At 39.3% G+C, this 26,664-nt stretch overlaps 1 protein-coding gene across 4 annotated transcripts; it reads right to left on the bottom strand.

Annotated features, from left to right (window-relative positions):
* Positions 1-4,906: 4,906 nt before the first annotated feature.
* On the bottom strand, positions 4,907-26,387 carry TMPO (thymopoietin). 4 transcript variants are annotated; one of them, XM_079303638.1, is made up of 9 exons: positions 25,969-26,387; positions 18,263-18,389; positions 16,473-16,628; positions 14,866-14,966; positions 10,233-10,352; positions 10,027-10,122; positions 9,364-9,474; positions 8,091-8,182; positions 4,907-6,803 (listed from the first exon to the last, which is right to left on the bottom strand). In XM_079303638.1, exons 1-9 carry the CDS (start codon positions 26,209-26,211, stop codon positions 6,512-6,514), a joined length of 1,338 nt encoding a protein of 445 aa, XP_079159764.1. In that variant the 5' UTR covers positions 26,212-26,387; the 3' UTR covers positions 4,907-6,511. The 4 variants fall into 4 exon arrangements, with proteins under 4 accessions (XP_079159764.1, XP_079159765.1, XP_079159766.1 ...); XM_079303639.1 differs by lacking the exon at positions 10,233-10,352; XM_079303640.1 differs by lacking the exons at positions 10,027-10,122; positions 10,233-10,352.
* Positions 26,388-26,664: the final 277 nt, after the last annotated feature.

The following is a 26,664-nucleotide window of genomic DNA, read 5'->3' as shown; positions in this document are numbered from 1 at the left end:
CCGCCCCGCGCCTGCGCGGGAGGGGCGCGCCCGCCCCGCGCCCGGGCCCCACCGCCCCCTCAGAGCCCCAGCCCGTGGGTGCGGCCCGTGCTCGGGCTGTGTGCGCGCAGCTACCGCCATAAACCCCGCTGCGGCCCGTGCTCGGGCTGTGTGCGCGCAGCTACCGCCATAAACCCCGCTGCGGCCCGTGCTCGGGCTGTGTGCGCGCAGCTACCGCCATAAACCCCGCTGCCGCCCGTGCTCGGGCTGTGTGCGCGCAGCTACCGCCATAAACCCCGCGCCTCAGCTGCTGCTCCTTCCTTATCGCCGCCCGGCCCGGGGCGCTTGCCAAGTGCGCCACGTGCCTCCCGCAGCCTTGCCCCGGGCAATGTCAAAGCAGAAACACGCCCGAACGCGAGTTCCCTGTGCTGGCCTTGACCCGTGCTCTGCAGCGCTCACCGAATCACGAAAGCATCAAGGTTGGAAAAGGTGTTTAAGATCAAGTCCAACCCCTAGCCAGCTCACCCATTTTTTGAGATTAGTTTAAAGAAGTCCTCAGTATCACCCCAGGTTCAACACCCGGTAATCAGGTCTAATAATGCTTTATAATTGCTGTCTGGTAAACACACAGCTCACCCCTCTCCCAGACTCTGGCTGTAGAGCTCTGCCAACCCAAGCGCGGTCAGATCTAGCACCAAGCACAGTCTGCAGAGGGTAAACTTGCAGGGCATCATGGCATAGCCTGTGCTGCAATGGCTGCAGCTGCTCACAGAATTGTTTCCTACTGGTTTGTTAAAAGCTGAATGTTATGTAACACGAAACTCATGCTTGGCCTTACCTACCTTTAACTGTGCCTTTTCCAACACAGGGTGATTTCACTCCTTTTAGTGACTTACACTGTACACGATTAGCACAGACAAGTTCAGCTCACCAGTTACCTAGGAGGCAACAACTCCACTTATACATTGTTTTGATCATATTCTTTCAATTATAGTGGTCTGCAACAGCATACACACAGAAGCCAGGAAAGTAAGAGACATATGCTGAACACCCCAGCTCTTACTTCTGGGCAAATAATAGCACACCAGCAGCACCACACTGAAGAAACACCCCAACTTTGGTCAGCTCAGGGGTTCCTATCAAGCTACCAAAGAAGGCCCTTAGGCCCTGGCTCTACTGTATTTCACAACAAAGCTGTGAATCCAGGGAAACTGGATTCACACAGACAAAAGTGCCCAATAGCACTGTCACAGATACCAAGGTTGGTTAAGTGCCTCTTGAATAAACCACACTCCAGCTGCTCAAATACAAAAAAGTCAAATGAAACTTGTGCTCTTCAAATATTTTTATTTAGCAACCAGCTGAAAGCCCAAAGTGCTTTTGAGTTCATTGCCAGTGGCAGCAGTGAAAACAAGCCAGAATTGGTCATTTTGCCATTACTTGTTCTGCTCAACTCGCCTCTAAACAATTATTGGTAACAGTATTTTACTTAAAAGCCAAACCGTGACAGTTATATTCAATTAGATGGCAACCTCAAAACATGATAGAGATTTGGACTCTTATCTTAAACTGCATATAAATGATTGCAATTCTTGCAGACTTTCCCAATTTTTAACATATAGAAAACCTCTGTTCCTTTCAATTATAAAGGATGAGCAGATGACTATTTATAGTCATCTAATGGCAATTTGTGTTCACACCTATATAGATGCTATGAGTTAGTCTACAGAACTTTCCTGGAACAAACTGTGAGTTTATTTTTTAAGTGACAATTAACATCTAATAACTGTACTATTAACAAGAACTACTAAAAAACAGTCTAACATAACCCCAGGAAAATGCAGGGATAATGTATGTTCTTGCTGAATACATAAAATTAAAAAAAAACCCCAAAACCCTACTTCTCTCAGATGTGAAGGAATAAAATAGCAATAGCCTATAATTCAAACCATCTAGATTAATTTAATTAATTTCTGAGAGACATTGCAGGTAGTAATAGGTGAAGACTTGAAAGGTGCTACCTTATATTGTCAAACTCTGTCCAATTCACAGTAAAAAGAACTATTGTAAATTAAATCCATCTTTTTAATCAGTAGGTCTTCAAGTTTTACAAGGTTAGGAAAATTTAAGTTTGCAACTCCAGAGTGCTAATTTCTCTATCATTCTGTTGTAACATCCATCACATACCCTCTCCATTTCCCACCCCAATTTCACCTGAAACTGCGTACAATCAAGAAAATGCAGGCTAGTTCTTGTCTTACAGTAACTTTTCACAGTTCTAACATTTTGGTGAAGACTGCAAGCAAAATCGAAGCTCTTATGATCTTGTTTGCCAGGTGATTTTGTTTTCAAAAATACATGAGATACTGAAACAGCCATCCGTACCTTTGATAACCAGGTTAGCAGAGCAGCATGTACTGGGGTTGTAAACTTGTATTTTATATACACTTTCCTTGTTTCAGCACAAGAACTACTAGACCATGGTTCTAGAGTCAAGTTTTACAGCCCAAGGGAAACCTTAATTCACAGTATCTCCTTCACATCCAAAGCTTCCAATGTTGAACTGCAGTCACAAATTCTCAACACAGAAAGCAGTAGAACCACTATTCTTATCAACTGCTGCCATGGATACCCCTTGTCTAATAATATTTCTTTAATTTTTTTAAAATTCTCCTCATACATTGCATGGTTTATGTCTATTAAACATCACTTTTTTTTTTTTCCCTATAGAACAAATAAATAAGATAATGCATTTACTAGGTTTTAACCACAGACTACCAACGCCAAAGAAGAACTTCAAGGTGAGGTGGAACAAAAAGCTTGTGGGATTTTGTTCTTATATATCAGCACATACACAGTACTTACAGGTATCTATGTCACCATAGGAATGCTTTACAAGTTCAGTTAGCTTGGAGACCCTGTGCTGACTGAAATATGCATATACATATCCACTGGAGTAACTTGCTGTTGCAAAGCAGCCTGGTAAATTCCCTCAGGAAAAAGAAAAGCTAGTCAAAGGATAGTTTTAGACAGATAGGTACACTTGCCAATGACACAATAAAAGCCATATTAACAGACAACAAAGGGTATGCTGAAACACCTACCTTTGAAAACACAAAATATCAAATTATACATCACAACACAGCCCTGTATCTACTCCACCAAATATGTTACTTAAGCCATATCAAAGTAAGCCAAATCTATCATGCACAAGATAACGCCACACAATTTTACCAGCTTCATTTGCAATTATGTACGTTTTACTGCTGAGTCTTCTTTGGGACCTGTATTACTTAAAAGCATTTTTTTGGTACTCAACTTTTCTGCTTTGAGTCTGCATAAACTAGTTAACATATTTTTTAAAGATATTTTGTCCACGAAACCAGCAGGGAAGGTAATTAGCAGGAAATGTAATACCATGAAAAGTTTTGTAAGTTATGCCACAGGAAACAAAACAAAACAGACCAAGCCTAGAAGGGATCTGAAATAATTCTGTAGGACACTGCTGAGCATGCTGTTAGCAAGTAAACTTGAAGTTCTTTCACACCGTTTCTTATGCAAATACAAATCAAGTTCTTAAAACACAGAGAATTTTAATGTACAATCCTTCTTGAAAATTTATTGTCTTAGACACAACTGAACTTCTCACCATGGATCAGATGCTGTAAGATTAATCTCAACACTGCAAGTGAAATCCTCTAGTGATCCACAGCCTGATACCAGGCTCCAGAGACTGGAGGAATGTTGAAAGATTAGCACAGAATTTAAAGGGAAAAATACAAGCTGTATGTTAGCTCCAATTCAGACAGGAATCAAGACTGGCAGGTTTTCAGCACAGCATTCTGAGCAGTAGGACCAATCATGAGAACAAAACCCACCAAACCTAAAATAATGTTGTCATGCCCATTAACTTCCACAGGCTTTTTCCAGGCTCATTGTAACCCTTGCCCTAAAAGGGACTTCTTAACCAATACTTACTGCATCAGAACTTCACTCATCTTTGCAGCTGGATTTTGGATACTAATCCACAAAATTGCTCTATTTTGTCATTGGTTCTGAAAGTTCAAGCTGGCTCTGTCTAAAATATATGAAATAATGGAATGAAAGTGAGAACGTCTAAAAGGAAGGAAAAAAAGGAACATTAGTGCCTATTGCTTCAGCACTTTGATACTAAGACTACAGTGCAATGTATACTTCAGCTTAACTAATAGAGCAGTAATCAGAAGGCTTGAAGTACATACAGCTCATAGCACTACTATATATGTTACTCTTAGAATACCATGAAAAATTCATCTTTGGGGCCAAGAGAAAGATCCTAGTCTTAGGGTTACCTCACACCATGAAATGGCTGAAATATAAAAAAGGCCATTCCTTTCTTGAAGATGCATTGCCTTCCAACTACAACTAGATGTGGGTTACTTTGAGGACTTTTCTAGAAAACTCTTCACCAGCTGTGAGGTAACATTTAAGTAGAGGGCATTCTCCAAAACAGTGCAAAAATAAAAGAATCATGGCATTTAACTGCAACAAAATTTAGTTTGTAGTGTGTTTAGATTGTGGCTTGTTTTTCTTTCTTTGATGATGCTAATAATATCCTTGGAGGATGTCAAGTGAAAGTATTTAAAGCAACTAGGAAAATAAGATGTATTTTACATTCCAATGCAGTAAAGTGGTATGAGAAATAATTTAAAGTGAAAAGAAAGTTCCATTAGCATTGAAAAACAAATTAAAGCTATCACCTCCCCCCTCCCAAATTAAAGGCCTGACAGGCTAAAGGATTTTGGTGCAAAACTCTGGATATTGCAAATATGATGAATATTCCCTCCCACCAAGTGACATGAACTGACCTGAGTTTATGATCAGATTTTCAATTTTCTTTTTCAATATGGAAGACTAGCAGCACAAAATGACACCACTGATACATCACTTGTCTTGCTTTTGCTGCCTTTCAGCAGTGCATTTATTTTGATAAGGAAAATCCACACACATTAAAATCATTTTATTTTTCTCCATATTTGACACCAAAAGTGAATGTCTTATGTTACAATTCCCTATAGGATGGACACAGGTTTAACTATTTGGATTACTCAAAAAAGCAGTTCAGAAGGAAAAAAAAACATTAAACAGGAAAAAAACCCCAAAACTATTGCTTTGCTACAAATTACCATGTTTGTCCCAAAGTTCACAGAAAGTAAAGCTTCCCCATAGCTATAGTCTACACAATAATTGTACCTAGAGTAAAAAGATATTGACTATTAACTAATATTCTCAGCTTTTTATAAGTAGCACTTTAAGAATAAGTAGTATGATTTATTGCAATTTTGTACCAAGCAATAAGACTGAACATCTGTATGCTGCAGATTTAAGCACACCAAAAATGTATACATTCACTTTAAAAAAATTTTTGCTTATCACTCTTCATTGGTAGTAGTGAAGTCAGCTGCCTGCTCAACCAAGTTACACAATAGAGAGTGTTTCAGCATGCTTCCACTGAGAAAAATAGTCAATGGCATGAAAGTAGTAAATCTCACCTAAAAAGATGAAACTGTAGCAGAAAATGCAGCAATGCCCTCTTCATACAAGAATAAAACTTCATATGGAATTTTCACACTTTGAGAATACTTTTCTACATGAATATTTAAAGATAATCACATAAAGCTGTGTTGGAAAGACCTCGCTTCTTTAAAAAAGAAAAAAGATCACTGCTAATGTTGGAATTTAGACTGCTTCAGATAAAAATCTTGACCCAAAACCGAATTTTAGTAGCAAATTATTATGATGTAGTTTTTATTTCCCACACATATTACTAATAAATAAGTTCCTCTAAGACATCTCTTGCCAATTAGGTTTGTATTCAGCTCCTATAACACTGTAAGCACTAAAATGAAGGGACACATTTAAATGAAGTTACACTTAAACGGAGTTACTAATATGATACCAAGACTTTTACAGAAATGCAAACAGGTTTACAGTTACATTTACTAAAAAGTTACAGTAATCTACAGAAAAGGTTGCTGTTGTACTCTCTCTACATCCTAAGAGATCAAAATCAGTTGTTGTTACTGAAAATAAATGCATAAAGAAATGCATTTCCCTTTATCCCATGTTAAAATCCTTCTCCACTATAATCTAGAGACAGAAGTACAACTTCTTTTCTGTACAAAGGAAAAGCTTTAAAAACACAGCTTCACATTTTACTACATTTTTGCCCTTCTCAGCTTCCAAGTTTTTGCAAAAACAAATATACATTTTTCTCAAAAGTGAATTTAAAGGATGTCCACATTAAAAAAATAAAGCCTACAAAAAGTTCAAAGATTTTAAAAAATGTTACTCCTATGGCAGTGATCTCCTACTTGTCCAAAGTCCAGAAAGTTACCGATGTCCATTTAATATTAATCTTTCTTCAGTTATCCAATTTATCAGGTTCCAATCACATTATTTATAAGAAGTCCTTGAGCCGATGAGAGGGCAGAAGAGTTCTCTACAATTAAAAAACGGGAGATCAAATTGGGTGTGCCTTTCAGAAAGATATTCATTCGGCACTGCCCGGAGTGACCATTTGCATGTATTTAGCAAAAGGATTTCCTTGATTAGTTTCCATTGACTGATAAACCAAAAACATGAAGACTGAAACAACAACAAAGAGAAGAACTTTTATCCACAGGGGAACAGGGCGTTCTTTTTTCACTGGTGGTTTCTCCGACTTGATGTCAGTCGAGGTACCATATTTTTGGGCATACTTAGAGTAACTTTCCTCCAGTATGAAGTCACTGTGCTCTAGAGGCCGGCTTGCAGCTCCTTTGATTGGTCTACGGCAGCTAGCACTGTTAATTAGAAAAAAAAAATAAAGAGAGTTGAAATGCTGCATATTTCAAAGAGCAATCTAAAGTACATAGGGAAGTTTAAGCATAATTAAAGAACTCAATTATTTCTGGTGAATACAGTACCTGTAATACTATTTTTGAAGCTTGACTGACATGTTAAAATTAATAATTCAGTGTTCAAGCAAGCACTCTTAAAAAAATTTTCAAATGCTACATCACTCTATCCACATAAAAAGCATCATAACTGGCAATAAAACTGTAGAAAGTGTCTCCCTCTATTTGCTTTTTAATGATTACTTATGCAGTCCTACTGGGATTTCTAAACATAAGATTACCTCTGGCAAATAAAATTTCTACTGATGGCTAAGCCAATACATAGAGTCAGAAGACAAAGTGGTAAGGATTAAAACCCCCATGTACACTGCCAAGTTCTTATATACAGGGTCTAACTATATGTGATTTAAAAAAAAAAAAAAAAAAAAAAAAAGTGGTATGTATTTAACTAGACCTCAAAACAGGAGAGCAAACTTGAGTGGTCAGTAGATGCACTATGGTAGTAGCAACTGGTACTACATATTCTCCTTATGGTTAAGACTTTATGCAATGGCAGTTTAAATTGAAGCTATAATTAACATGCTGGAAATAGAGGAGATGATTTCACATCTTAACATCAGAAAACTTTCTCATATCCTCTAAACACAGCACTTTTTAAAAATTACCTAATTAACCAGTGTTGCTTCAATTTTTATTTAAAGATGCAAAAAGAAAACCCAAACAAAAAAAACCCCCAGAACGCATAAGTAATAGCCTTTCCTTGATGCCATGCTCATTCATACCAACAGTAACGTGACTGCCACTTAAAGCAAAAAAATAGGGTATCTGAAAGCTTTTCTGGCTTTGCAAAAGAAAACTCAAATATAGGTTGTGAAGTCTTTCCTTAATTTAACAGCATGGCTAAGCAGCTGCATATAGCAAAAACTTAAATACTGCAAGTTACTACTACAGAAAAGCCCTTTCCATTTAACTTCCACCATCCAGAAATCCCAGTGATAGTTCCTACTATAGAATCACCCTATTCTCCCTCCTCCATTCTAAATAAAGAGGGGGCTTTTTTGGTAACAAATCTATGTATATAGAATGGAAGAACAGGTGGCTGTCATAAAAGTCATTGAGCCAGAGTGTGAAAACTGTTCCTCAGAAATCTAGCAATATAATCAAAAGATATTTCTCAGCTTAAATAGGTTTACCAGAACTGAAGAAAAAAGACCCCATAACCCTTAGAAGTACCTAATTCCTGTAGGTGTTGACACTTCATAAGGGAACAATTCTTTAAGAATATCCCTTTCTACTCTTCTTTCTTCTGTAGTTCGCTCCAGCACCTAGGAAACCAAAAAGAGTTAAGAGGCTGAACAGACAGCAAAACAAAAAGCTTCTGCATAGCTATCTCAGTAACCACAACCATGTGCAATTTGTAAGAATGAATGAGTCACCCAGTGGCACTCAAGAAGTTTACTTCTTGGGTTTTAGAAGTTTGTTTAACATTAATTGTTGGCAGCCATCTGGTCACTTTTGGTGCCTTAAAGCATTCAGTGATCTTCTCAGTTTCCTTTAAGATAAAGAGTAAGTTGTATAAATCCTATAACACCTGCCAGCCAATGTTGTAGATGATCAAAAAAACTTAACCATCACCTCTATCATGGCTGTGTTGAGCAGATCCCAGGACTGGTTGTGACTAACATGATTTAAAAAGCACAGATGTGGGCAATCTGTCTCTTCTTGCTGTAATAAACGATACTACATTACAGTAAAATACTGATCGAAAAACCCCATCAGCAATTTGGAATAGAGTATCAGGTTTACCCTTCTATTTGCCAACCAAGTATACATTGCAGTCATATTGTAAATGAAGTGTTAATAGCAGCTTTATCTACAGCTACATAAACAGACAAACAGCATCTTGCAATGTAAAATTCCACAACATTACAGTATTACATTAATACAATTACATATACTTGCAGGTGCTTTAGACAGTTCTCCAAGAGATATAACTTTTGACAGCTTGAATAGGTTAACAGTAAAAACTCTTTTCTTTCTTGATAACTGACAGGAATCTATAGATGATTTTTTAATTCAGGTATTTGGTCTAAAATAATTCTACTACTTGATTCCCTACATTAAAGTACATTGCATTTTTCCAGGATAGGCTGATTTACAAACTCAAAGGGAGATAACCTAAGTCTGCTCTACTTTGAGCTATTCAAAGAATTTAAAAGAAACAAAAAATCTACATTTCATAAAGAAACCAGCAGCATAAGGAGAAATAACACATCAAAAAGTATGTCTTAGGAAAAAAGAAAAAAATCAGATTTTCACACACACACCCCTCCCCAAATTAGTTTATATTCTCTTTTATGTCATGTGACAACACCAATTTATTTAGATTGGTGTCACCTGGGCAGTGATATCCTCTACCCCCTCTGTACTAATAAGTAAGCACATACACACAAGAATTTTGTTCACAGAGAGTTAGCAAGAGCAATCTAAGTTTTAATTTATTTACTTCAGCTGTCACCAGTGGTTTCTTTGGTGTTCTTCTGGGCATTTCTGAGAGTTCACTGACTGACAGTGTAGGAGCTGCATGCTTGAAATTTCCAGGCACCCTATTGCCAACCTGCCGAGATTCAAAATTGTTCAAACTCAGAAACAGCCAAAATACAAAGTGAAAAGGGGCAAGGTGGCAGAACCAAACAATAAAACCTTTATGTGCATTGAATATATGCATGTTAGGAGTTAACTCAAGAAGGTTATGTAATAGACTCCAAGACCAGCAAAGGAAACACACTGCTTATTATTCCAAGTAGTTTCTTTTAAGCCATTTAGAAAAATAAAAGCTATTTAGTTCACAAGAAAAGCCAAACTTAGAAGCAAATATTCTGCATGTACTTAAACAAATAAGAAAGTATCTAAGCTTTTAAAGTGGTTCTTTTCAGCCCTCCCCCCAAAAGACATTAGATGGGACCTAGGTGTTGACCTAGCCCCATCTCAAAGTGAACAGTATTAGGTACTAAAACAGACACTGAGTATGTGTTTTCCAAGACTACTGAATAGTCTTACTTTCCTTAAAACAGTAGTCTATTAGTCCAAAACAGAATGAGTCTGTCAGTGAAGACATGTTACAGAAGAATACCACAATTGATTAAACATATTTACTAAGCATATTTACTAGGGTCTCGTTGCTTGCAGCCAATATAGTTTCATTTATGGTAGTACTCTCTGATATTACAGCATCATCTATAGGCAACTGTGCTGTAGCTTCCACCTGTTTGTTTAAAACAAACAAAAGACAACAATTGAATAAAAGAGCCAGTGGGACCCTAAGAGTGATAGAAAAAAAAAAAAAGCTTGTCTATTATAAAAGCCTCTCATCACCCTTTTTCTTGGTGTTCTTCTTGACCCTCTTGTAGACTCCCTAGAAAATGCCTGCAGAGGTCCACTTTTTGAAGATCCACTTGTCCAGACAGTCTCAGTAACGCCATCTTGAGAAAAGGTCTATTCAAGCATCAAACACATGATCATATACATGAAAACCAGATCCAAACATTGGATACTCAGAACCAAAAGCCAAAATAGCATGCACACTCCAAAAGCAACATTTCTACAATCAAGAAACTGTGGATCCTAATATATTCAATAATGAATAGCTGGCTAGATTAGTAGTGTTGACCATAATACTTACATTTGAGCACATTTTTGTTCAAATACAGAACTGAATAGCTAATGCCCAACAGTAAAAACTGCTAATTTGCTCACTGCCTTAGAATGAGCCAACTGTATGAGGAATAACATCAAGTCATGGATAGGAGACATGAAGATTTCAGGCCCATTACATTTCCTGCCTACACACACACAAATGAATCTATGAGCATAAGCAGAAAGTATCACCTTGATTTCTACACAGACAGGGCTCTATTCTTTCAAGCAAAGTTGGGCACAGTTTATGCACAGCCACCTACATTTCAACAGGAACTAATCTTCAGCCACAGCGGTCAGGGAGAAGCAACGACCTTAAAAGTTTCCACATATAGGGATGAAACTAACAATTTTCACATAAAAGCAGGTTTAAAGAATCTACCCTGACACAGATCTCTCACAAATCAAAGGAACAGCATGAAGCACCAAACTTTTGTAGCCACTGTCAAACAGATCATTCCCTATGCTTTACTGCAAGTTTCATGCATAAAGCAAATATTCCCTTCAAAACTAATTCCAAGATGGAAAGGGAGATGTGGATCTGCTTCTTCTAGATTACATACAAGATCTTCTTTTTTACTTGGATAAGTTTAAAAAAAATTATTACCTTTTTAATACTTCTATCTTTGCATGTTAATATATAATGATGTATTACCAAGCTTTTGGGAGTTACACTCACTGCTAAATAGAGTTAGTTATACACTGCAACTGTCAGTTACAGGTTCAAGAGTAAAAATGACTTCACTAGAACAGTATTAGCCCCAAAACAATGTGTCAAGGGAACAGGCTGAAAAGAATTTATTATTTGAGTGGGGACAATGAAACTAGAAGCTGAGCAGCTTTATGGTTCTATAATAATTTCTGTATAGCAGCTGCCACATACCCAGCAGAGGGAGCACTCTGTGCACAGTGTTTCACTTCATTCCAAAGTCACCAAAGTACTTTATTAAAAAAAAAAAGAATAGACCTCGGGTCCAAACAGATTCTGATTTTTTTTTAAATTGTAGATTTCAGCCTAATTATCAAAAAGTCTTTACAATTTTAACAGATTTTTGATGAAACATCTTCTAACCCCTTCTTAAATATTTACCAGATACTGCATTCTCTTCCTTCCTGCAACCTACCTCAACCATATACACTTTCTATTTGAGAGGTGTTCTTTAGAAGTTTAGAGAAAAAAAAGATATTAACTTCAGAGTGTTTCTACTCCAACATAATGCACTCAGGAAAGCAGGAAGGCAAATTTCACTCATACTTCTAGCAAAGAGCTCCCCATCCCAGACTATTAGACTTTAAATTACTTATCTCCTAATGAAAAGTTAGAAACACTTCACTAATAACTGCCTCTCTTCTTCAGATGTACAAACCTATATTTCAAGTACCAAGTTTCAATTTTTTTCTGGCATGAAAAGTCTAGGGAAAAACAGAATATACTGCATAAAACCCATCCAGACTTCAGTAAAACACAGTCAACAACCAAAAAAAGAAGAAATAAAAATTATTGTCTACAGTTATAATTATCCCCGCTGTCAATAGAGCAAGGCTCTAACCCCATAAAAATGTAATACTCATGTTAGATACACCAATACCCTGTACATAATCAGAGAAACTACAACAGTGTTGTACACAAGAAATGTTCAGCATATGCTTCTAACTGTCAAATAACTCACGAGCAGTGGAGCTATAAATTGACTTTAGTCCAGCTATCACTTACCAAGTTGCTGTACAGGTAGTCAAAAAAAATATACAGGGAGGAATAGGGGAAGACAGTACATGCAGAATGCCACTGTACAAAATTTCAGGAGAGAGACTAGTTCTACACTGCACCTTAACATTTATATGGTTTAGCTTGCCTCCCTCTGTCCAGTGCCATATACTATGATGTGTCAGGCTCAGTTTTGGACTCCTGCTCTAGATTCACCTACAGGATTAGAATGGGATATTTAAATTAGGGTTTCTATCAACTTCTCACTATGAGGAGGTAATTAAACAAACAGCTGACCTCAAGTTCATCCAGCCCTCCACAGCTGACTGATAAGACCCATATGCCCACTCAACCTCCTCACCCAATTTCTTTTGCAGCAGATTGTCTAATAACCATCTATTTGCACTCTCTTCTTAAGAGAACAGCTACATCCAGCCATGCCAAATGACAAAATCTTGTCAGTTAGGTATGTCTGGTCTAAAACCAGTGCTGCACAGGACCTAGAAGTAACTAGCAAGTGTGCTCACACCACAGTGCCCACCAGTTCAGCCTCACCATGCTTCAGACACTCAAAGCCACACAGGGCACAACAGCTGAAATGGTACTGCAGAATGAGCACAGTCCCTTGACACATTAGCTGAAAACGTACAACGCAATTCCACAGGAAGAACAGGGACGAAAGAAAAAAAAACAAAAAAAAAAAACAACCACTTCACATTCTGGCTTTGTTCTCAGTAAAATATATGACTACACACATTTGGCTAGCCAAAAGCATTAAGTTGTTCTTGGCTTCAAGCAGCTGCAAAATTTTACTGGGGGGTGGGTGGGGCTGTTTGTTTTGGGTTTTTTAGATGGTTTTGTCAGTTTGCTGTATTAAAAAATAAACAAACAAGAAACAATCGTAAGTTCAAAGGTAAAACATTTAACAAACTAAAGAGTTTCTGAAGAATTTGGATATTTTGGAATTAGGTAATTTTTTGAGTATTCTTTTGATTAATATTCAGTAATTAAAATAGTCAAATTGCAAACTATTGCACCTGTAATGCACATGTAAGACAAAATAGTGATGTCCTGATACTAATATAGTGAAACTGGCTGACAAAAAATTGAGTAAACAAATTGTCACTTAAAATGCCACAGAAATGCCTCACTAAATCTCTTATATTCTATAAGCAAGTTCCTGAAGACTGTAAGTTTTGTTTATTGAGAGCAGAATTAAATATCTTTATCACACTGAAGCTGTCAGGAATTTCTGGCAGAATAGCCATTTTGAAAAAAGTAATTCTTAAAATGCAAGAACCTAAAGATTAAGATGCTCATTATAAAGATGATTACAAGCAGAAGTTACCTGAACAAATTAAAGAATATTTCGTGTATTAAATTACGTGTTTCATTTTTTTGAAGCAAAATCTGTTCAGCTTGTACCCTAAAACTCCAACTTAAAATAAGCAGACTAGTTATGAATCTCCATAACTGTGTTGTATTACTCAAGGTCATATAGCAGCATTTTACCTGCTTTAAAAGACATCCATAGCTAAAGCACACTTATACAAACACACAAAATATCAAGCATCTGGCATTTAACAAAGTATTGAGAAAAGTCACTGCAATCTGCTAAAAAACACCAAGCAATTAACAAGTCAAATCCTGAGTCACTGCATGTTTCTTTACAAGTCCTTTACTATAGCATAACTCCACTATTTACTAGTCAGATGAACAACACTGTAAAGACTCTTAAGTATCCTAAACTGGGGAACAGGGTATTTAGCGACATTTTCACATCAGGACAGATCAGCCATGAACTATCAAATGCTGCATTCAGTCGTTTGAAAAGTGGTGTTTCTGTAAAATCCCTCTTGCATCACAACAGCAGAACTAATGTTTGTAAGTAAAGGACCGGTGGTACATACAGGGAGATCTAGGCTTGTTATTTATTGTTTTCTTCACAGGAGAAGGTTTTCAACAAATTCAGGTCTACTCTAGTACTGCTGCTACAAACATAGTAGAAGAAAAAATATAGCTAGCTAGTGTATGCGTGTACACACATACACACAATTATACATACTGGCATATACCCAAATACATTACTTCACATATTACATTTAAATGAGTAAATATGCAGATGTATTTAAAATGCATACCTATATCTATAGCTATCTAACCACATATGTATTTAAAAACAGTTCTTAAACCCAAAAACCCCCACACATCCCTTTTTCTAATTGTTTTTTGAGAAACCATTGTGTTTGTTGATTACAAGCATCCAACAGAAAGCCATCTGCCCATGTGACTTAATCTGTAAGGTTTCCAAAACTAAGCACATTAAAGCTGCCTACTATTCTTCTCTAGGAGGTGCTACAGCAGCTGGCAAGTCAGACAAACAGCTTTTAGCAGACTATACCTTTGAAAATTATCAGACATGCTAAAAACAGCCGCTAGAGTTAATTCACAAGATTTTCATGCTATATTAGAAAAGGCTTTCTAAAAGAACTTTTAAAAAACAGCATAGCTTACTTAGTCAAATGTGATGTTAAAAGTAGTAAAGTGTGTAGTGAGCACATCACCTGCAGTTAGTAGCTGCTCCACATGCTGCTGTGATAAACATACCTGGTTGTGTTCAACAACTCTCTTTTGTTTGAGTGGTACTGGCGTCTTCGTCCTGGCTTTTAGAGGTTCTCTCTTCTCAAGCCTCAGCTCAGTCTTCGGATCTGCAACCAGTTTTAATATAACTAGTTTCTATAATACTGCTGGTTAAAACCAAATGGATTTTAATAAAAATTCATTTTAAGAGGGGACATAACTCTTATGAGTTACCATTACCTTAAAAAGCTGTGAAATGGGTGTATTTCTCTATTAAATGTATTAGAACAAAGACTTTTGAAGAATAACCTTAAAGTTATTTTAAAACACTGACCCACATATTTATACTTTGTGCTCAAAATCCTAGATTTCAAATTAGCCTTGATCAATTCAGCAGTTCCATCTAGAAACTGGTATCAAATTGCAACTCCTTCAACCTAAGTATCAGTATTCTATTGATTGCAGTAAAGGTATTGAAGTTTGTGGATTTTGTTTGAAGTTATTAGCTTAGATTTCTCTACTGTCCGTCCTTTTATATAAAGCCCTATTTTTTTTATGCAGTAGAAAGGAAAGTGGTTAGCAGTAACTTCACCAATAAGTGGATGCATTGTTTTGACTGCTTTTCTAAAATTCTAAAAGCATTACACCAACATATTTAAGATTTTTTTATAAAAAACTTTTTTTGATAGGGGAGAAGAGGAATAGTTGAGTTTGAGTTTTTTCCCCAGTGTGTGAACAGTTCAGTAATTATATGAAGCACATGTAAGTATAAGAAGTTAGCTGCCAGTTGTGATTGATTTATTAATGTTTGGGACAACCAAGAGCCCAATCTCTAACATCCTTTCCCCTTTAAAAGTGCCAGAGATAAAAGTTGAAAAGTGAGTCCAAATATGCAGGGGAGATCAATCCAATTACTAGCTGTACTTCAACCCTGTCTATCCTATGTCTATAGAAATGCCTGTAAAAACAAACAAAAAAACCTCCCCAAAACCCTGCTCCCAAAGTCAAACACACTAAATAAGAATATGCTAACATTCCATTAAAGAAATTTTTTTTAAAACCTGTGCTGCTTTTACTTTTTGTAAATTGCAGAATGGTGTGTTTCAGTTCCACTTCCCCCACCACTACACTTTCTTCATACAAACTTGACATTAAAACCACAAAAAACACACCCAGCACCAACCAAACCATCCCCAATGAAGTCCATAAAGAACAGAGCATAAAAGGGGTTGAATCATGTTAGACATTAAACAAAAAGACCCAAAAGTTTAATAAACAAATATTCATTCACTATCCCATAGTAAATAACTATTGTGAGTACCATAAGACAAAATCAGACTGGCACTCAAGTATGAAGTACAAAGAACTTTGAAACATCCAATACACAGTTCTGCCTATTGGATTTATAGGCTTCAGTTGAGGGAAAATGATATAAGGTTCAGTAGCAAAAGTTTCCTTTCCCACAACAGGCACCTGGATCACAGTGCTGGTACTGCATAATCAAGTACCTGAGTGACATGGCCCTTAGCAGTATCTAACAGCCTCATTCAACAGCAAGATCATACTCTCTCTAGGTAATTTCTACTGCAAGTATTATCCATGTATAATTTGAATCATTCCCACACAATTCTTACCTTCTTCATTGTCACTGTACTGGTCAGAATCATTGTTTCCATTCTGTTTGGTGTTCTCAGTAGTTGAAATTGCTGGCAGAGGCACAGGTGCCTTCAGGTCAGGACCTTGTTCCATCAGTTTCAAAAGCTTTTTCTCATAAAGTTTCCTAGTAGTAGCTATAACATGGAAAGATACATTCTAAAGAAACAGTTTTAATATTTCCTGACTTGATTGATAGAACTTGGCTGTTACATATTCTTTGGGAACTTCTGAACATAATGTTTTGTTGATTTTTAATCAGTTTGTATGGCCAGAGTGTCTATATATATATATATATATATATACATACATATATATATACACACACTTCTAAGGTAGACAACTCTGGCTCTAAGGCTTCTAACTTTTCAGTTTAAGAAAATTCGCAGATAAACTTAGACCTCTTTGTACACTGAAAGTTATAGAAAGGAAATCTATGGAAAGGGAATTCACCTGCTTCTTAGGTGTTTTGCTTCATATGCTGCTATATACAAATTGTTATTCCCTCAGAAAAAAAAAAAAAAAAATTACTGAGTTATTGCAAGGGTAACAATTTCCATGCAGATGGCACTATTACTCTCCTAATTCCCTTACCCTGAAATTAATGCCCCTGCCTTTGCCTTGTTGGCAAATTCAGTCCAATAAGCATCAGAGGTGGTGCAAGCAAGTGGCAACAACAGAATGTTCTGCTTTCTGCCATCTAGCCATCAGCTTGGCTTGCCTGATCTAAGAGGACAACTGTTTAAAGCATTTTAAGTCTAGCACATACTTCTACATCTAGACTTCACTGGCAAAAATTTGTAGAGTTGACTGGTGCCTGAGCTGTTAGCTGCAGGAAAAAAAATTCTTTTAAAATTTTCTGATAAGTGGAAACCACCATTTAAAGGAGATGGCAGCCTCTCAAGAAAGAGTCCATACACTCTAATAATTAAAGGCAATAAATTAGACCAAATGTAAATGCCTTTCTAGTGGACTACATAGGTTCTTGAGTACTGTCCAAGAAGCACAAGATGAATGGCAAGGCATGCAGAATCAGCTAGCTGAAAATATTACAGATAAGACTTTGAATACACACAGGACTGCAGGCTCAGTCACGGACACTTCCATCCACCTAGAATTTCAAGAACATTCCACAGAAGGCTCTGCATACTACAGACAACAACCATTTTCTGAAGAGTTGCAAAATCAAATTCCCTTGCCATTAGCCTAGTGCACAATGTGAAAGGCAGCACTTTGATCCCACATCACAGATGAGTGCCCAAGGCAGGAGATTAGGCTGGGGTCAGGACTACTCCTGACATAGGCCAGCACACAGGACAGAATACTAGGCTAGAAAAAAAAAACATTAGTAAAGGAAAACATTACTGCACAATGCAGTGAGTAGGAAATGCTCTAGGGAAAAGGAAGTTCCCTGTTCTCATTCTGCTCTCAATACTATTAGGTTATTATGTAAGATGTATTTGCTATTTAAATGGGCCCAGATTTAAACCTTTGTATTAGAAGACCTAACTACACCAGCACTGAAGAAATAGTTACCTAGCTTCAGAACAGAAGTTGGAACATCTCCAGGTGGCCTAAAACACCAGAAGCACTTGCCCACCTGCAATGCTTCAACATCTCTCAATGTAAACAGTTCAATGAAAATATCCTAGGTAGGAAGTAGGATTGCAACAGTACTGGTACTAAAAAGTAACTGTATCAGAGAAACTTCACAAGTGAGGTTTAGTGAGAAATAATAAAAGGTTAGTATCTACTAGTTTAATCGACCTACCTACAATCGGGCCAGGATTTACTCCATACTTCATAAGTTTCTCTTGAAGGTCTTCATTACTTATCTCTGTTATATCTAGATCATCCTTCTCCTCTGGTCTGGGTTTGTCAGTTTTCTTCGTAGCTTTCTGAGAGCAGGAGGGAGAAATGAGAGATAGGGTGTTTCCAGTTACTACTGAACACGTATTTTTCTTCTAAGGGAACAGGAAGACATAAGAGTACTAAACACATAAACCCAGAAGAAATTAATTCTATTCTCCCCCATGATCACTGCTAAAGCTTATGTGAAACATAACAAACATTTACACCTACTAAAAAAACATGCACAAGTTTTCTACTTAGGAAGGAAATACCCATTACAAGTCTCCTCTAGAGCTGAGAAAAAAAAAGAAATCACACATTATTCTGATCTTGTGTTTTAATTTGAAGTTCAAGTATACAGTGGGAGGGGATTGCCTTCCTGTGACTGGAGAAGTAAGTTTCTAGCAATTTCACCATCACTACACAAAACTACAAATATTTACGTTACACTGGCATTTCTTTGCATAATTTTTCTACCTGGTAGGTCAACATTGGTTCCTCTAATGGTATGGAACAAGTTGTTTAGTATCTATATACTTTCAACCAAGCTTCCAAAACCCCTATTCCTACTTGTCCTGACATTCTCTATGGAATTACATCATGTTACAAGGTGAGTGTAGGAAAAACAAAAATCAGAAACAGGCTCAAATTTTCAAAATCCTTCTGGTCTGCTTAGGCCCCTGCTACTTGTAGCTCTAACAAATTCCAAACCAAATTCTACCAACACTACTTGAACACTTGGCAATGCACCATCACCACTTACAGATATCTATCAAAATAGTCTGCTGAGATGCTACTCCTAAATTAGCAGTTTCCACTCAATCCAAACATTGTGATCATAACATTTCTTCAACTTGGGAAGCTTCTATTACTACAATAGGCATTGTGAAAGTGTCAAGGTAAGACAGAAAAAAGCATGGTTAAGATTTGTATGCTCTTCACTAAGAAAGACCTTGATACTGGTTTGACATAAGTCATATGTGTATCTCAGAGTTGCATTATATAAACAGGAAATTTCTGCACTTAGCATTTTTCTCAATTTAGTTGTCCAGAGGGCCTATCTGGTTTTTTTTGCTACTAACAAAAGACTAAAATTCAAGATACAAATATGCTATAAACACTCAGTAGCAATTAACAGGTCTTTTTCTTGCTGCATTTTATAAGATAGCAATAAAACAATTTAAGATTATTTACATGAGCCAACAGTATCTACCTAGCTATTAATGCCAGTTCAATACTTGTTTGCATGCAAGCTTGATCTTGCCTCAAATTATCTTGGTATTTTAAAGCTAAGCAGGGACTGTATGAGGGATTCCCAAATATATGTGACTGCAAATTTTCCCCTGACTCAGGGATATTCCAGCATGACAAACTTAAAATCAGCTGCTGAAAAGCAACAGAATCTCTAAGAGATCATGGTATATCCTTATTCTAAGAAATAGACTCCAAACAGCCTGTAGAAAGTATAGGGTCTTTGAAGTGGCAGATTTGACTAAAGACAGATTTACAACTCACTTTTATCAATCATTCCACTCCTAATTAGTTTCTGAAGCAATTGAGCTGCTCGTGTACATAGTACACAAGAAGCAATCAAACTGCAGCTACACGAGACTGTAACTCACTTTTGAACATGCTGGCCATAACATTATGCCACATTAAATATTGCATTAAGTTCAATTTCATATTCAGTGTGTTTTTCTGGACTATGAACTATCCTAACAGAAAAAGGTTTGGAAAAAAAAATGCTGGGTTTTCTTGTTGAGATCTGTTTAGACTAATGACAGCTCTGATGTTTGCCCACATCACCAAGCAGATTAACCAAGATGCCATATTTCAGAAGAAAACTACCATGGTGCAGGAAATTGGCATTCCAATGACACTTCAGAGAAACTGGAAACCTAATGTATCATCTCTACCTTTGTTCACTTAGAGACCCAGAAGACATTATGATATTATAAACCAGCATTCTGGATGCTTTACAGAAACCTTAGCCATCAGAAATCTAACTAATAAGTACCAGGGTACTCTAACACAAGTAAACTCACATATTTCACAGTTTCTTTGCAGCTCTTTCTCCTTCAAAATACCATTTCACTTTTTCCTGCACTACTGTCACAAACAGACCATCAAAGTAGCCAATTTCAGCAAAGAAAAAGAGTAGGGAGGGGATGAAGAAGGTTGAAAGCAATCTGTGCTCTTCAATAACTGGGCCAGATGCATTCATTTTGTGCTTTGCAAGATCACAGCTTTTACTTTTGAACACCTATTCTCAAAGCAGGAGCAAATGACTTCCCTGGTACAAGTAGAAAACTGCCATTTAACTATTCACTGAACCACAAGATGAGTCCTTAGAAGCATAAAGCAGGATAGAAGAATTTCTCATGCCTCTGCTGTGGTGTGACAGCATTAACTTCAGCAACAACACTAGCTTTAATTACCACTACTGTTATAGTATAATGCACTACTACATTTCCTGTGCATTGTAACCTATCTAACCAATCTAACCTATCTGCTAGACTACACCATGAGACAGATCAAAAGAGCTAACTTAGAAGTTTAACACTGCAAATTGCAAACAAACAAACCCAAAAAACCCACACCCACATTTACCTGTTCAATGACCACTAGTAATTTTTTTTTACAATAGTGCAAAGATGAAGTGCTTAGAATAAAATTGTGGCAATATCCAGGATTTACCAAAGTACAGCTGACCACTTTGCCCATAACATAAATATTTTTGTAATAATACACCCAAATCTATGTAAACATTTTTGCAACAATATACCCAAATCAATAAACCCTTACCTGAAGATCTTCTAATCCCAACCAGAGCTCACAGCATTAAAAAATATTTCTAGTCATTGCTACTTTCTAGAAAACAGAAGATGGAAGACTTCACTTGAGAGAGATTTGTTCACATCAGAGACAGCAGTCTGGTAGTAGTATCTGTCAGGCTCAGTTTCTGATTGCCTAGGAACTAACTCTTCAAACAAGTACTGAAGTGAATTATGCCACACAGCATTCTCAGTACTAGGACCACAAAAACAACAGCATAAGAAAAGTTATATCTTCTCCAAGTATCATCTCTTGAAAGCATAAAGCCTACACAGACTTTTGCTAGCAAGAGCAGAAGATGCAAGCAACCAGAATTGAGACTTGGAAGCTACCTACCCCTTGTCCTACCTTTGGCATTCCTGCTGAATAGAAACAACCAGCCAGAGACCAGCTTAATCAGGCAACTTCCTAAGTACCTGTATTAGTCTTAGCCCTGTCCCAAAGACAAGCATCAGAAACAAGTTGAAGAAGCTGTTCAATAATAAAACCAACAACTATGGGACATCACCAGAAAACTACTTTCAAATCCCAGGTTAAATAGCATCTACATCAGGATACACAATGATTTTAATCCCAAACAAGTGCAGCTTCATCACTAGATGCAAAAAGGGTCAGAGCTTATTTTCTCTGAATGAAGTTAAGATAGGTTAAAGAAAGCCTAAATCACACCAATGGAATGCTGTTTAATTCTCCAGTTAGCAGAGTTCCCTCTGGTAACAAATAACTGTTTCTCTTAGGAGAGGTGAAGATAAAGAACTGGATATGCTAAGTGTTAATAATAGATTTATACTGTGAAATAGATAGGTCTTTATTCCCCTTACACTTTTTATTCTACTATACACAATAATTACCTGCAGTAGAATTTTCTTTTTTAAAAATCAAGCCCCACTGAACTTTTTAGCCTTAAAGGCCTGGAGACATTATTTACCAAAAGCTACAGGACAGACAAAATAAAGAATGGAAAGGAAATTATGCAGTAGCACTTCAAAGATACTGATGCACACAACTTAAAGAATTCACTACCTTTTAACCATAATTAATAAGTGCCAGTGTTAGAATTTCCAAGCCTATGTACAGTAACAGTCATAAATTATAAGATTATGTACTATTCAACCCTTCCACCCCCTTCTCTTCCCAGACACTAATTTCCATGTTATCTGGTGAAGGAAATGTACCCACTCAAAATCTGAAGGTGCAGAATAGCATGGCAGGACTTCTCACTGTAATGAGAATTACTTTGGTCATCTCACCTCTGCTGCCCACAGCTTTCTCTCAGTCAGCAGATGTGCACCTTTTAAAAGGCCACAAGGGATTTAAACTGTATTCTGGGTGACATTTGTGTAGCACCTCATCATTAAGACATACAGCCACAAAGAGAATACACAATAGATTCTCTACCTTCACTGGGCACACATGGATGCTTCACACTGTCTCACCCATACAGTACACTTTCCACACGCCTAATCCTCACAAACTACCAGCTTTACTATTACCTTCTCTTTTCCAATAGGGAAGGGTTAAAGCTGCTGTTACCTCAGCTACAGATATCACAACCACAGCATTTTGACAATGAAGAGCTGAAGCTGGCTCTCTATTTACTTGGCTACTTGATTTAAACAAAAAACCCAACAACCCAAACAAACGCTCCTCTCCACCCCCAAACATTTTTACCTGGTAGGTCTTTAGTATGACCTTTCAAACAGACCCTTCATGTCCACAAGTTCTCATCATATCTTTATTAACTGGAGATATTTGACTGATCTTTTTCATATCATCACTTTAAAGGTCAAAAATATTAATCAATATGTTTTAGAAGTGATTCTTCCAGCACATGAAATACAGAATAAGCTCAGTCATAATAATCTAGATATTCTAAGCTCTGAACAGTTCCTGTTTGACAACAGCTTCTAGACAAGATTTTTTGTACATGCTTTGAAATTATGGTCCCAGAGAGGCAAAAATGTAATTTCTTAGTTACTTTACCTGTGAGCTATCTGTGCTAATATTCAGCCCAAAACTAACCAGGACAGGGGGCATTCAGATGCAGAAGGTTCACCCTGCAGCAAAACAGTGTCTTGCATATCTAGTCACTGTCCTCACACACCACTATGCTAAACAGGCTTAGGGGAAAAAAAGTTGCTCAAAACATTAGTAGAGCTGGAGAAGCTGGCTCATCCAGACAATATTATCAGACTGAGGCAAAAACAGGCATTATTTTAAAAGTTTTTCCACTTCTAGTACGAATATATAGCCAAAGCGAGCTATGTATTCTTGGGCTGGATAAAGATAAGCCAGAAGAACGATGAATTCAAAACACCTAACTTGCAACAGAATTCAAACTATGGGATTTTGTCTCCGCACAGCTTTTATCAACAAAAAATAAACACCTAAATGCATTATCAAATGCTCAGAATTTAGGAAAAATAAACCTCTACTAAAATGACAGCGTAGACAGTTCAAAACTGCTAATGACTACAGCCATGTCAAAAGTGTAATGCCAATATAGAGAGACGTGGTGCAGCTGTCGGTGCCTGCAGCACGGATATTCAGCCTATTCCTTTGCTCGTGGCTCATTCCCATCCCAAGAAAAGCGATGCCGGCGCCCTTCAGCAGCCCGAGGCAGGCGCGCAGTCCCGCGGGTGTCGGGGCGGAGCCGCTCGGAGGAGCGCCCCCTGGCGCCCGCCGCCGGCAGCACCGCCGCGCGGCCCCGCCCTCCGGCCGCTCCGCACGGGGACTCGGCCCGACCGGCCGCAGCCTCCGAGACTTTTTAACTATTCGCTCGTAATAGAGGGAACGGCGAACTGGCACAGAGCGGCGTGGGGGAAGGCCCGATCCTTTATTTTATTCCTCCTTTCCATAAATCCTCGCAGTTCCGGCTTCCTCCCTCGCGCCTTATTTCTAACTTCGTTCAGACGTCTGAGTGCTTTCCCTCCTGCTCTCTCTTATCAAGGTATTTTGCTTTGGTTTTTCACCAGAATCGCAGTCCCCTGGGACGCCAGACTTCCCTCACTCTTTCTCTTCTTTCCAACCGTTTTGGGGGCAGATCGCTCTGGAGGCGTGGGTGCTGATCTTCTTGAAGGAGAGGTGATCAGAGAAGCACCCTTATGCCAAGAGACGCTAACAGGGACAACAGTTACTCAGGCTACAAGCAGTTTCAGAACTACTCAAGAAGCACAAAGGAGGCTACAAGCACACATGAACCAAGTTTGTTTTGCTTGGCAGTTATTGTTTGGGATTTTTCTGAGTGTTTTGGTTTGAGGTTGTTTGGGGGGCGGGGGACGAGGGGAGGGCAACATAACACAGGGCACAGCAGACCCAAATGAGAGCAACTCTTACTAGAGTATTTGCTGAAGTTCTGGAACTTCTGATGATACAGTGCTCCGATACTAACACACAAGATAAGGATAAATAACACAGAGCCTTCCAGATATTGTTAACAAAAGCGTAGGAGTACCACCCGTTCTGTAAACATCACAAAAGTCACCCGTAATTGTTTAAACTTAAGCACTGGAAAGGAAAGGAAAACTCAGAGCTAGAATAGGAACTAACAGTTCTGATATGTTCCTCCTCTGACAAGCATGAAACAAGTCAGATTCAAGCTCATCCTGTTTTACTCAAAAGCACTTTAGGAATGCTATCAGAAGACCACTCTAAGTCAGAGAAATGTGTTTCACTGTGATTGCATTCAGTGAATGCCAGTTAAGTGTCTAAAACATATTTTAAGGTAAATAACCTGGTTTTAGAGAACTCTTCCTCTTGAAGTTGCAGTTCTCAATTTTTTAATTCAAGAGTTGCTCTCTTGGGCGTTTGAAGGTTAAAGCATGAAAGCCCTTCAAAGGACTCCGGTGCTCAGCACTCGCTTAACTAATGACCTTTGAAACACAGTATCTAAGATACAATTAAATAGTTGTACTATCCCACACAATAAGATTCCGGAAGCTGATAATCATTATGCAAGTCTTTTCTCGAGAGCAGATATCTTACAATTATCAATTACAAGAGTGCTTTCTCAATATATGCAAATTCATAGTCCACTTACGAAAAACTAAGAAGGAAATCACATTTTTCCAAAGATAAAAATTCCAAATGGCATCAGCTTCCCCTCTTTCCTTACATGTGTAAAGTCTAGGAAGAAAAAAGCACAGCAGAAGAACTGAACAGGCACCAGAGGCGCTTTCCTATAAACACATCTTAGAGGTACGAGCAAGACATCTACATTATGCAGACCCTCTTTACACTAAGCAGTCCACTTCATTAAGCGAAACAAACCAGCTGTTCCCTCACAGCTTCATCCTTTCATTTACAGGCATTTACACCAAGCAGCGTTGCTGCCGTACAGCAGCGGACGGGAGTCCTTTCCCGAGCAAGTTACAACCTCGTGCATTTCTCTTGCTTCGTTCCTCCAACACCCAAACAGTCTACTGAGAGGACCGCTCGCCAAGCTACAGTGAAGGTTTCCCAGTTCACAGTCGCACCCTCCACGCGCGGTCGCTGCCCCCGAGCCAGCCGCTCCGAAAGCCGCGTCCTCGAGCAGCGGCCGGCGCTCCCCGGCACCGACCCGCCGTCCCAGCCCGTCCCCGACGCGAGAGCGCCGCTGCCCCTCTCCCCCAGGGGACGGGACCGTCCCGGCCGGGCACGAGCCCGCCTCAGCCGAGCCGGACTCTCCCGTCGCCGCGGCGCTCCCCGAGCCGCGGGCGGCGGGCGGAGGCGGCCGGCCCCGTTCGGGCGGGAAAGCGGGCCCGAGGCTGCCGGGAAGCCGAGGCGGCGCGAGCGGGAGGCAGCGGTACTCACCCGCCCGGCGGCGGCGGCGCCGCGGCTCCGGGCACCGAGAGGTGTGGGCTCCCGCTCCTCGTCGCTGGAAAAGTCGGGCTGCGCGAGGGCGGGCGGGTTGCGGGCGGTGAGGTGCTGCAGGTAGAGCTGCACGTACACGTCCTTGCGCTGCTCGCCGCCCGGGAGGCTCACATTGTTAGCGATCAGCTCACTCTTCAGCTTCTCCTTGGTCAGCACCGACGGATCCGCCAGGAACTCGGGCATCGCCGCCGGCCGCAGCCGCCGCCGCTCTCCCGGGAGAGGCACCAACAAAGCGCGGGGAGAAGGGGCGGGGGAGCGGGAGGAGGAGGACTCGCCTGCTCCGCGCCAGGGACCAGCTCCACAGCGGGCGGGCGCGCGCACCAAGCGCCTCTTCCCAGCCGGCAATAAACCGCGCCCTGATTGGCGGGGAGGGCAACGAAGCGGCCCCGCTATTGGCTGGCGGGCGGGAAAAGGGCGGGGCGCGCGAGAGCGGCGGCGTTGGTGCTTTGCGCGAGGGACAGTAACGCAGTTTAAATTCGGCTCGGGCGGGAGAGGCGCGCGGGGCGGCGCTCGTGGGCGCCGGGCAGGCTGAGGGCGCCGCCCGCGCCCCGCGGGTCCCGGTGCCGCCGGGGCCTCCCCGGGGCCCGTTCGGGTAACAGGTGTGTCCCCGCCGCCGGGAGCGCCCCTCCCTGTCGC

Source organism: Erithacus rubecula (genome assembly GCF_903797595.1).
Source record: "Erithacus rubecula genome assembly, chromosome: 4".
Classification (NCBI taxonomy): Eukaryota; Metazoa; Chordata; class Aves; order Passeriformes; family Muscicapidae; genus Erithacus; species Erithacus rubecula.
Note: the sequence above shows the minus strand (reverse complement) of the source record. Positions and strands in the feature narration are given on the sequence as shown.

Excerpts from the sequence above, each read along its gene's own strand:
- TMPO (XM_079303638.1), bottom strand. The coding sequence starts at position 26,211 with ATGCCCGAGTTCCTGGCGGATCCGTCGGTGCTGACCAAGGAGAAGCTG. Across the intron at positions 9,475-10,026 it reads CTGCAAGCAACGAGACCCTA|GTTGGCAATAGGGTGCCTGG; the intron begins GTAAATATGCTT and ends GAATCTCGGCAG. Across the intron at positions 8,183-9,363 it reads AACCACTGGTGACAGCTGAA|GTGCTGGAGCGAACTACAGA; the intron begins GTAAATAAATTA and ends TTGGTTTCCTAG.